Source organism: Parasteatoda tepidariorum, chromosome 2 (assembly GCF_043381705.1).
Source record: "Parasteatoda tepidariorum isolate YZ-2023 chromosome 2, CAS_Ptep_4.0, whole genome shotgun sequence".
NCBI classification, from domain to species: domain Eukaryota; kingdom Metazoa; phylum Arthropoda; class Arachnida; order Araneae; family Theridiidae; genus Parasteatoda; species Parasteatoda tepidariorum.
The window spans coordinates 50515302-50528511 of NC_092205.1; the positions used below are offsets into that span (position 1 = coordinate 50515302).

The 13210-nt window shown below is 26.8% G+C and overlaps 1 protein-coding gene across 1 annotated transcript in view; it reads left to right on the top strand.

Moving 5' to 3' along the window:
• The window catches only part of LOC122269256 (tyrosine phosphatase IA-2), a 336473-nt gene that overhangs the window by 314018 nt on the left and 9245 nt on the right, over window positions 1-13210 (top strand). Inside the window, exons 19-21 of the mRNA XM_071188254.1 lie at window positions 567-644; window positions 762-881; window positions 3430-3596. Coding sequence (XP_071044355.1) covers window positions 567-644; window positions 762-881; window positions 3430-3596 — 365 coding nt within the window. The remainder of the gene's footprint in view (window positions 1-566; window positions 645-761; window positions 882-3429; window positions 3597-13210) is intronic.

Sequence of the window (13210 nt, forward strand, 5' to 3'; positions counted from 1 at the left end):
AGGCATCAGGTTTGTTATCAATAGTCATAATTTTAGTTTTCTCTCATAGTACAGTAAAATCAGCTTGCAATCGACTAGCAAAAATCAAAATAAGTAGCATTTTACTAATATTCCAGCCAGATTGAATATTAACAATGAAAATTAACATCATTTTTATTATTAACATTATTATAATAAATTAGTAATATCTTAACACTAGTTTAATTAGTAATATCCAACTAATATCTAATTAGTAATACTAATTAACTAACTTCCAATTAGTAATGGTAATATCTTAAATTAGTAATCTTATCTAAATCAAGATTGTTCAATTTCTATTAGACAAAACAAAATAATCCAAACATAACGATTGGTTTTTATTCTTCAACCTTAAGATGACCGGTTTGAATTTGTCGCATTTGTTCTAGTATTATTAACTTAATGATAAGTATTTATACATTGATTATATGAGTGTCTGTATATATATTTTTATATCAATATTTTTATTTTATATTTATATTACTGTATTTTTATTTTTGATACATGCTCTAAAATTTATTTTTAAAAAAATATTTATATATTTTCAGACTGATCACGATCCGAGGAACCCCGCATATATAGCAACCCAAGGACCTTTACCTCAGACTGCTTCCGATTTCTGGCAGGTAAGTGAAAAATAAAATTGTCATTTAATTTAACTTTTCATTCTTCAGAAAAATTTAATTTTTTTATGAAATAGGTTTTACGTCATTTTGCAAATGTTATATTTTTAAATGTTTCAGATGATTTGGGAGCAAGGGAGTGTTGTAATCGTGATGCTGTCTAGATTGATGGAAAATGGTGTGGCCATGTGTCATCGATATTGGCCTGAAGAAGGAAGCGAAGTTTACCATATTTATGAGGTAAGATTAAGCTTAGTTATAGTATACCTTAAGTTCTTTAAGAAGATAATACCATTTCCCATAATGAACGTAGGGTTTCTCGCACACAAACAAAATCTGGTAAAATTTTCGTAGTGTGTGGTAATGACATTTCTGGTAGGAAAAAAATCCTGGTTAATAAAACCAAAATATAGGGTTTGTAATTTAAAATTATAAGGTAACAGTTTTCCTGAAATTCTGGTTTCCAAAATCATAGATCCGAATGCCCCCTTTAGTAAAAATACAAAACTGAAAAGTAAATATAGTATGAAAAGTGAATGATATATATGCTCTAAAGCAATGGCGCCCAAGTAATGTTGAGTGGATCCCTAAAGCTCTTCGGAATTTCTGCCGTATTAAGACTTCTACGAACTCTAAGATTAGGGTTCTGAGGAAACTTTAAGGCTCCGTAGAAGAGTTAAAAGGGTTTCGAGAGATAAAAATTTTTTTTAACCAGCAATGATCTTTCAATTATATCTAATCCTAAGGCTACTATTTATTTAATATTTCAGTTGCCTTTATGAAATTATTTAAACAGAAATGCTAATGAAAAAGAAATGGCAGCTTTTAAGAATATGCACAATTTTAATAATAAAAAATACAAATTATGAAAAATAGATTAAATTATGAAAAAAAGAATTGAATAAATTGTGAAATAAATTATGAAAAGGGCATGAATTTAAAAAAAAATTTCATACATATTTCCTATCGAGTTTTCAAATCAAACTAAAATAACTAACTTTGCTAATTAAAAAATATGCTTCTTTAATAGCCATTTTCAATAGCAGTTCTTTCTCTGACTTATTTCAAATAAAACCATGAGGCTCCTTTTATTCATTTAAGCGTGTACACCAAAACAATGTTCCACGAAATCCTAAGATTCCGTAGCTCTAGGACTGGGAATTCCATAAGGGAAGGACATAGAATATAACTTAAGATTATTAATGATAAAACGATTAACAAATCCATTTTCCTTATTTTATTTTATAACCGTCGTTGAACAGCGAACCCAATTTCTAGTTTACGACTACCGAGTTTTAACTGCTTTTGCTGGAACTAACCTGCATTTGTATTATATTCAAATATATATGTAAATACAATACTATATTGTATATTATAATAGATGCCATTTAAGCAATAAAACCGTGAGTGGCAGTTTGAATATTTGGCTTGCTTTCTCAGACAAAATTTTGAAACATATGTTTTGGAATTGATTTAGAAACATGCTTGACTCATGCTTACAAGAGTTAGATACCTGATAACATTCTAAGGCAAAATCATGCATTTCATTGAACTACATAAAATACTATAACTGCAAAGTGTTTTTTTTAATATAAACTAATTCTCATCAAACTCGATTTTAAAAATGAGACAGTTTAAAAAGAAAAAAGTATCAGTAAACGAGTATCAGTGAAAGTATATACCTTCACTGATACACATCAGTAAGCGGTAGTTAGCAAATTTATGTCGAATATATATGAAAAATGGTTTAAATAGTTAAAAATTATAAAGAGAGCTCTAAATAATACTTTTCTTACACAGGATCTTAGACTTTTCAGTTTGAGAATCTATCTTCTAAATAATTGTTTAAATAACGTCTACTTCCTTATAAAGTTAAATATTTAATTGTTTAGCTCTGCTGTGATTTAAGAGATATTTTATTACTCATATTTCAATTGCTGTCCAGCTTAACCACGTATAAATATTGAAACAATAATAATCCATTTCAATTTTATTACATAACTTTAACTACAATTTTATTTCGATTTAATTACATAACTGTTTCATGCAGGCATCAGGTTTGAAAAGTATTTTTTCATACATCAAAACTCGTAAACTTACAATCTCTATTTATAAATATAATACTTTTGCAAAATTTTAAAGCAATTTTCTTCACTATTTTTTAAGAATAGTGCTACATTTTTTTAAGGAAAAATAAAAATACAGTTTTAAAAATAATTACAATGCTTTTACTCTTTGGCCCAGAAGGGACAATTTTTTTTATATACTTTTTTTCTGACGCTTTCATTACAAGTAAAAATGCATTTTGGCATTTTTAATTATAAGAAAATAGCTAAGCAGTTACTGAAAAATATTTAGGAATTATATTTGTACTAGACTACAGGAATTATATTTTTACGAAAATATAAAATCCAAAAAAAAAGCAGTGTGAAAATTGTTTCTTTCATACATAATCAGATATTAATCAATAATCGATTTTGTAAATTGAAAAATTTCAGTGATGAATCATTTTTATCCTAAATCTAAATAACTGCAAATTTGACAAATTATTGTTTGGAAGATTTTACCGAAAAAGACAACATTGTTTCATGCTGTATTCCATAACCATAAATTATTAAAGTGCTAAATACAATGCGTTTTTTTTATTTTGATCTAAATTAATACAAAATGCTAAAAGAAAAGTATAAAAAATATGTTTAATAAAAATTCTACGTCAAAGAGTTAACTATTTTTCATTGCAATTCCCCCTAATTTTGTGAAATAAACTGTCAATTGTTAATTATTTCAGGTGCATCTGGTTTCGGAACACATTTGGTGTGATGATTATTTGGTACGGAGTTTTTACTTAAAGAATTTGCGAACTAGCGAAACCAGAACTGTTACCCAGTTCCACTTTATGTCGTGGCCTGATAACGGGGTTCCCAATTCAACAAAAGCGTTACTTGAATTCAGGAGGTAAGTTTTTTTTACTACTAAACAGTTAGATAGATATAGCATGAAGCAGAGAGTAGTCTCCTTAGTGCACAAACTCGATAACGGATTCAAGACACCACAGGTACTTTAAGTGTATCTACGCAATAATGCTACATTAAAATCGTAAATAATACCGCAATTATTCAGGTAGAATAATGAATTTTTTATCTGTAAAAAAATACGAAATTCTAACCTTCTTATTTAGATAAGGTAAACAAATCAAACAAGGTTAGGAAACACACTTGCTTTTGGGTCCAAAATAATGTCCTTACACTCTGCTTGAGGAAATCATGAATCATAGAACTTACAAACATTTTAATGGACAATTGCTTTCCCATAACTTGCAGAAAAATAGCGTATAAATTACTTGAAATATCATTACTATCTCTTTAACTAAAGAAATTCTTTCTCCAATGTTCAATGCACTATCGGTGGCTTCGGTCAAACTATTTTAAGTGGGTATGTAAGTAAATATTTAGGATAGTTTTTGTCTCAGACAGGCAAAAAAAAACTTTCGAAATTCTTCCATTTTTTAAAATGTGCATTTTCTTGTTTCCATAGTAGTTGATAAACCTGCAAGATGAGTTCTTTCGTTAGGTAGACAGTACTTGCTGTTGCGCGAGTAAAAAACATGACTTAATTTGACTTAGCTGTTAATTTCATTCGTTTCCCTGACTATTTACGTCTTAAAACTGAAAAAATCGTACTTTATTCTTAATTCAATAATTGATTTAGAAATTTTTTTTTAAAATTTTGTTCTTATGAAGGAAAATCAAATCCCTATACATATTTCATCAACTAATATCGGATATTATATCAAAACTGAGATTTAAATTATTATTCTTCAATGAAAATATTTTTAACTCATTGACTTATTAATATTTTCTCTTTGCGTAACAAAAAATTTCAGTTGTAAGTTTTCGTCAGGCAATACATTGGCAACGGCAATCTCTATCAATGTATTTTTATTCAAAAGGTCTCGAGGTTTTACAGTTTCGGATTTTGCGACAGGCAGTAAAATCCAGTGGGTTAAAATACTATCATTAAAAAGTCTTTAGCTCAGACAGTTAAAACGTTTTACTGTTATAAACCTTTGAAAAGGAATAACTCACCTATAAAAATATACAATATTTTTATAACAAACAATAAAACATGAACAGTATTATTTCAACCAGCCTTCGATAACAGAATTTAATTTTTCCCCTAAATCAGAACTTTTACTTTAATGCATTACCATTACGGTTTGTAACCATTTTTTAAAAAAAATAACAATTTACTTGCGCTTATGTATTGGTTTAGTTAATTAATTAGGACCAAGAAAATAGTGCCTGAGCTCTTGCTTATCCTCTAGGAATATTTATTTCAAAATTAAATTCTTAAATACTTATGGGAGTTAATTCACATTTTTTATTAAATGCAAAAAAACTATATTTACATAAAGCAGAGATGATATTATTTACTTAAACTTTAAAATAACTTTTTAACTGAAAACTATTTCATGACAATACTTTCATCGTTTTTTGCTCTATTATTCATATTATAATAAACCTCTATTTGTGCACCTAAAACTAGATGAAAATTTTCTATTATATTGTATATTTTTGTATATTACATACGGTTTTTTAATTAGATTTACGATAATTGTTTTATATTCTTTCGAATTTATTTTTAAAATTCTTAACTAGTAATTTAAAATATAAAATAGTTATTTAGAATATAATATTATAATTCTTCAGAGGCAGGATGGAAAATTCATTACAAAATAGTTAACTGGGCTTAATCTTCTATTTTCTGAAAACAACTTTATTATTCTTTTCTAATTAAAGCTATCAAAACTTTAAAAACTAATCATTACAGTATGAATTCAACTAACATAATTTTTACAGTTTTTAAATTTTATCACATTTAATACAAAAATTAAAAAAATAATTTCTTAAGCTGGTTTCAATTTTTAATTTTTCCTTGCTGAATTTTAAATATTTAATGTCCAACAACATAATTATAATCATTAAATATTCATTCATAACATAATTAAAATTATTAAGTGTTCAACATGTCCAGATGTCTGAATTCCAATACAAAAATTAAGTATTCTTTGAAAAGAAGTCTCCTCAGAAATATATCCACGAGAAAAGATTTCTATATTTTCTGTGCGCTAAAAATGTATGCGAAAAAGAAAAAAACACTTCTATTGTAGATAACAATGGCAAGGGAACAAGATGGCAAATCTCAAAAGAAATCTGATTGAAAGCCTGGTCATCAAAAAAAAAATAAATAAATAAAGCGAAAGAAAGAAAAAAAAACTATTTCTTGCTAAAATAGACATTATAAAAGAGGATTTAAAAGGAGCGAAAAACCCTTAAAGCCATCGGAGATTAAATCCCTCAAATGGAGCATCAAAAAGATTTTCTCTTAAAATCAGGAATCAGACATTTTCACCATCGCGCCTAAATCTGGATCGATGTTAGCTTTGCAGAAACTGAAACTTACTGCCCACCCAACCTTGCACAAGCTGAGAAACGGACAAAACATAACAGCCCTGGTGTTTCTAGAGTGTGAAAAAAAAAATATAGAAACTATACATCTATATAAAATGAGGCTGAAAAATGAATTTTCCGAGTGGTTTGGACAGCTTCTTCAGATTCTAAGAAGCCTTTCTGAAGAAAAGGTGTTCTTTATTTTGATCCTTTTCGCATTCTATCTTCAGTATATACTTGATTGTTTCCGTATAGATAAAGGATTCCAAAAATTTATTCTATTTCTTTTGGTGTTCAACTGAAATAGGATCTTTAAAAAAAGCATGTTACGTTTACTTAAATTTGTATTTTTTATAAATATTTTTTTATGTTTAGTCTTATTTAAAAAAAAATTCTTCACGAGATTTGTTTTGGCAGAGTATATAATTTATAGTCTGCATTTCTTAGCAAACCACATTCGAAAAAATAACATTTAATTTTCAAAGAATAAAATTTCAACATTTTTATTTCGAATTTAAAAATATAATGTGCGCTTTGAGTTTTCAGCTTGAAATACAAAATATATCTTTTCGAATGGGAATTAATGTTTTTGAAATCCTTTAAAAGATGAAAGATGAGAAAAGTAAGGCTTAGAACTTTATTAAGTTTAAAGTTATCAATTTTAAGTCCAAACTTTTTACTTTGAATTTAAAAAGACAATGTTGTCTTTGAGTTTTAGGATAAATTGCATCTAGTTATTTAAACAAAAATAATAATGAGTATAAAATGTATCTTTTTCATCGTAATGGAATATTTCTACTTGTGATATAAGACATATTTTCTCAAAAATGAGTTAATTGTTTTGAAATGTTTCAAAAATGTTTCAATATAATTTTTATGTAATTCTAAATTTAATATAAAAATCTAGTAAATTTAATGTAAAATTCAATTCTGATAAATAAATGGTTTAAAAAAAAGTATTTAATTTGCTTTTAAATAATTTAATAAATAATAATTAACATTAATAAACTTACAGAAGATATTGCAAAAGTGGTATTAACTTTTTTTTTCTTTCGTTAACTTCTAAATCTTTAAGAGTGTTATTTGAGCTCAAAAATATGTTTTTAAATTATTTAACAATCAATTATGACAAGCAATATTTTTTAAAACTGTTTTAAATTAAGTAAACAAACGACATAAATATTACTATTTAATTAACAGCTATTTAAATTAAATATTAATACTAATTTTTTAAACATTTTTTAAATATATAACATTTTTTTTAAAAATTAATTTTTAAGATGATCTAATTGCTCCACATATTAAGAATAGCGCTATTTTCTGAAACTAAAGGAAATTGACACACGTTACGTTTTAATGCTTTTTCATAAGTTCGCAATTTAAAAATATAATTACTTATGTATCAACAAACGTATGTATCAACGTATGTATCAACAAGCTTTTCCAGGAATAAGTTTTGTTTTAATTTTTCTCATTTCAAGATAGTTTAAAATATATTTTGGCAGTATTTTTTAGTTCTTTTAAAATCATTAATAGTTTTTATTAGAGTTTTACAGATACTGTCTTCAAAATATTATTTTAATACTTCTCCTACGGTTACCAGTTTTTTACTATTTCATTTCATAAGAACTTTTAATAGAAATGTGAAATATTATATTTTTGTGTATGCAAAAAGATTACGTGGCTATAAAATTTCGTGAGATGTTTCGAACAAAAATGCTAAAAATAATTTGTAAATTTGACTTTTCCGGGAAAGAAAGATATTTTATCAAGGCGTGTGGTTGTTTCATACAATATACGTTACAAAAAAGAGCGATGAATACATCATGTTTTGATGCTTAGATATTCTTTTAGCTGAATGATTTTAAATATAGATTCAATGACACTGAGAAACAAATTTTTTGTTTCATTTATACAAACACTTGATCTTGACTGATTCAGGTGTGGAGATTTCAAATCTAAAATTAGTGTGGCTTCTAAAGATACAGAATTTAATGCACATTTTAGTCTACTTTTTGACGATATGTACAAGTTTAAAGCGCTATATATAATAAGGGATTACGTTAATGTTCTAGCAAATTTTTAGTTGGTCTAGGTGCATTATCAGGATTAAAACTGCATAAAAACTCCTTCCCGAAAATGTCCTCATACGCAGATTGAGACGCTTCTCCATTCCGAACTGTTCAAAAGCACAGTTCATAATATCGAAGTGGCGTATGATGTCATTTCCATACATGAGTTTTTATGCAATTTTAATTCTGATGATGTGTCCTAACTCCCTTGAAAGTTTGTCATAACACTCATGCGATCCTATGTTACAAATAACGTTTATAAACACACGTTTTTACAAAAATAGTCTGAAAATGTCATTAGAAAACTTTAGCTTTGAGGGAAAAGCTGATTTCAAATTCGAAATCAGCGTCGTTTAAATATCCAACATTCATTAAAAAAAATCTCATGCAGCAAAATACAAAAAAAAATTATCTAGTGTTATTACTAAAAAAAAAGTTTTAGCCTTTGCATTTTAATTTTAGATTAAATATTTCAGTTACTTTTACTTAACATATTCGAACTATCTCACGTTGTTTTATTCTCACCCTTAATTTTGTTTTAACGTTCCATTGTAACCCAAAATTATTTATTATTCATAAATAATGATTTATGTAATCAATTTACAATGTTTCGCAAACTAAGGAAAACTTTCTCAGAATATTTTAAATCGTACGAAGACATTTTCCATCTGAAAGATACTTTCTTCTTTGAACTGTCACTTTAAATCAATTCTTCCTCTCAACATCTAAAGCCTTCTTCTTCCCAATTACGTTCTTTGTTTCGGAATCCATGCAATTTTTTTAACATCAATTGCATAGTAACCGAAATGGGGTTCGTGTTCTGGGGAAAATCTTCTCAACTTTTTTCTATGCTTTATTCTTCTCTCTACAAGCTTCATATCTACTCTTAGAAAATTATATCAAGAAATTTTAAAATCAATTTTGAAATTGCATAATATCAGCATAAGGCTCTTAACGAAGAATAAACAAAAACTGAATACATTGCATATAAGACTAGCTTAATAAAATTTCTGTTCTACCTACTATTATATTATTTGTGATTATGACTTGTTTTAATTTTTATCATCTTCTTAGAATCTATTTTCATTACGTAGAGCCCTAAAAATTTTGCAAAAATGAGGAAAAATTTGTAATATACAATTGTCTGTATAGTCATGGAATATCTCAATAATTTTTATTTATTAGAAAATGTCTTCATTTACCAGAAAAACTTATCTTAATGGGTTTTCTTCGTGTAACTTTCCCTTCTCTTTTTTTCAATTTTAATAATTTCGTTAGCAATTTGCAGACTCTTAAAGAGCTGTACGGCCAATGTTTTAAGAAAAATACAAAAGTTTGAAGGAATTTCAACTTCAAAATTACCTTCATTTCATTTCAATAAAATTAATAACTGCTTTGAAGGTGAATATGGGTATAAGATAATCTATCTATTAAATGGTTAAAATTAAAACAAGAATCAAAATCAAAGTATATATTTTTTCTTAATTTGTGTTTTTCTTTTTATTCTGTTTTTTTATCTGCATCTCTGTATCATACTTTTAAAAAAATATTCTGCTTGATTCATAGGGCCCTATAACTATCCCCTCACCAAACACAACAATTATAGTTTCTAAAATTTTTAAGAAATACTCCCCCTTATTACCAAATAAAAAAATCAAATCCGAAAAACTTTATTCTATTTCATAAATGAATTCTCTAGCCCTTTTATTTAGTTTTAAAAATTGCACTTTTCAATCATTAAAGAAGTATAATTTTTAGTCCACACTTTAAATTGGCCCGTATAACCCAACAATTTTAGGTTAAAATATTAAGTTATGATCAGACTTATTTCGAGTAATGTCTAAGTATGTCTTTGTATGGTTGTATACTCGAGCTCTAATGAGTGTTTTGTAATATACAAATAATTGTAACTCTTTAAGTGTAACTCTTTAAGTTTGATATTTAACTACATATAATATTATGCAAATGCGCATTATAGAGTCCTTAGACAATGAGTGATACCCAATTTTTTTTGCTTCGGGGGATTTATTCTTATTCGAATAAAATTGAAGGAGACGAAAATTCTGAACTTCTTATATTTATTTTAACTTTTATACTTTGTATTTATAAAATATTTATCTATCTCTGTTTTTAGAGTTTACGTATTTAATAGTTCGAAACACATGTTTATTAATTTTAAAACGGACGTCATTTGTTTAGAAAAAAGATGAAAGCAAGGCTTCTTCAAATTTAATTAGCAAATTTAAAAAAGAAAATTGGGTCTTGTAATTCATATTAAAACGAGACACTCTTTCTCACACCTATTTTTGTACACCAATAATAATGTATTACAATAAAACAAACGATCACTAGAAAATTATTCAAACCAATTTCTAAAGTCAGGACTATTTCGCTTAACATTCGTCTGTAACCAGTTCTTTTAACATTTCCACATATTTTTTTAGCATTACAACTCTAAAACGACTAAATCAGCTAATACCTATCGAACCGGTTTTCCAGATTATTCTACCATTGGAAAACAAAGATTTCTTTTTCAGAGATTGTGTTCTTGTCCTTTTCCAGTCCTTTCTACGAAAGGTAAATCAAGAACTTTCAAAACTCAAACACGATGTTTCAAAAACTCTGAAATTTCAAACCGCGTCAAAATGCTAAATACCCCCCTCTTCGAAAGAGGGTAAAAGTTGCATGACCTTACATATCGTGTTTTGGCAGTAAGGAGGCACAACGGGAGAAGCTTAAATGTGGCTACTTGGACAAATGAGGCTTTGTTTCTAACGAGGTTTTCATACCCTAAATCCAATGACACGAAACGAATGATAATTAAAATGCTGTAAAATAATTAAATGATAATTGAGATGTTACAAAGGTATTTAAATAGAAAAAGTACAATTTTGAACTTGTACCTATTTAAGCATCGTACGTTGCTATCTCAAAAAGTGAAGTATTATTTATTGCGTATTTTTATGCATATTATACGTATTATAGACATGAGTCGAATTTTTTTCGTATTGCAAACATGAGTCAGCACCTTTAATAGTTAAGAAGTAATGAAAATTTCATTCATAATAAGTTCACTTTCCACATCTGCCACGAACAACGGAAATTAACAAAAATAAAAGCTGTAATAAGCAAAAATGCTTAAAAACTAAGGCTTTAAATGCTTTTATTACCTTTCTTTTAAAGAGAAGAAGGAAATATACAAGTTTTGCATGTAATTTAAACTTCGTGCTTCTCTTCAAAAATCGCTGTACATAAAACATTAAACTGAACATTCACTAAAAAAAATCTATTCATAAAATCAAGGCTCACAATAATCGAGTGAACTTCAGATCTTTTCATGTCAAAAATACAACTTCAGAACTATTAGTTCTACTGATTCTTAAATAGTTTCATTTGATTAAGCCTTAAAATTACATGGAAATTTTCCATCACTTGTCTATATATCGACTTCAGATAAGTATCATAGGTAGGGGTAGAAAATTAAATTTTTATGCATATCTAAATTACTGTATTATTTATAATTATAATCCATTTTGGTATTCGTTTTAATATAATGTGTTCCATTAAACTGATTGCTCTTAATCGTGCAAAAAAACTTGCTTAAACATATATATTACTACATTTTACATTACGTTTACATTAGTTTAATTAAGAAATAATTAGAGTTAAGAAAGCGGAACTCTTAGGAAAAAAATATTTAAAACTCGTATACCCAAATTATGAATCTAGGCATTTTTCTAAGTAGGTCAGAAAAAAAAGTTGGGGAAATAGCATTTTTTAATCTTAAATAATTATAGAATTTAACGGAAAAATTTAGAATTAGCTGCTATAACTATAGATAACCCCGATTTTATTTCTACTCCTATCGAATAGCTTTTTATTCACCATTTTGTTTTTGTTTTGCTATTTTCGAGAGCGAGCGAATATTTAATTAACTTCGTTAATTTTAAAGTTGATCTTTGGTTGATGAATATGACATAGCTATTGAGATTACTGCTTAAAAAAGGTTGAAAACCCCTAATTTAGATAAAACGTCAACGTCGTTAAAATACAAAAGACACTAAATCGCATATGTTACATTTAAAAAAAAGTCATTTAATTCCCTACTACTTCATCTATTTTATTCTTTTCTTTATGCTTAGGCATTTTTTACCCACTAAATGGTTATAACTATTTATATCAAGTACTTACTTAGATATTTTTTTAATTACGTTTTATTCATAACAACGTTTGAAATTTATTTGCACATTTTTTAAATTGCGTAATGAATTTATTTCAGTTCTTTTAATAAATTTTTGTACTCACTATAACTTCATGTTCAATAGCTATCGTGACAATATCATACTCGCTAATGATCATGGTTAGTAATGAGCTATGAACGTGTTCTATATTTATGGCAATGTATAATGTGTCAAGAAAAATTGTGAGAATACATTTTAATATAACGTTAGTACGATGTTTGAAATAAATCGAAATAAATCATATCTTCCTCGCCATGCCAAAATTATGAGTGTGTAAAAATTTACTTAACTTTGTTAATTTTGGATTAACGTATTTCAAAGCTTACAGCTCCATAAGCGAATCAAAATAAAATTATATACAATGTTTTCAAAAATTTCTTTTACGTTACCAATACTTTACGTAACCATTAAATTACAATTTATTTTACGTTACCATTAAGGATTAGCAAGTATCCGTTATCAGTGCAATACTCATTAGAACTCGAGTGTATAATCAAATTTTCAAGATCTGAAAGTTTTATTTAAAAAGCAATTAGTAAATTATACAAAAAATATTTAAATTACTTAATTGCTAAAATTATCATATGTTACGAATAATAATTATACCTTTTTTTCTTGTATAATAATCAATAGCCTTCACTTTTGTCTTAACAAGAAGGGCGAGATTCTCCCAATAAATCTATTTTTGCTTTGTGCTTATTCTTTTATTGAAATGTGTCGCCAAATTATTTTTTTTTAATTTTATAATATTTTTAAACTTAAAGATTTAGTCATTAGTTTAATCTTAATGTAACTTTAATTTTTGA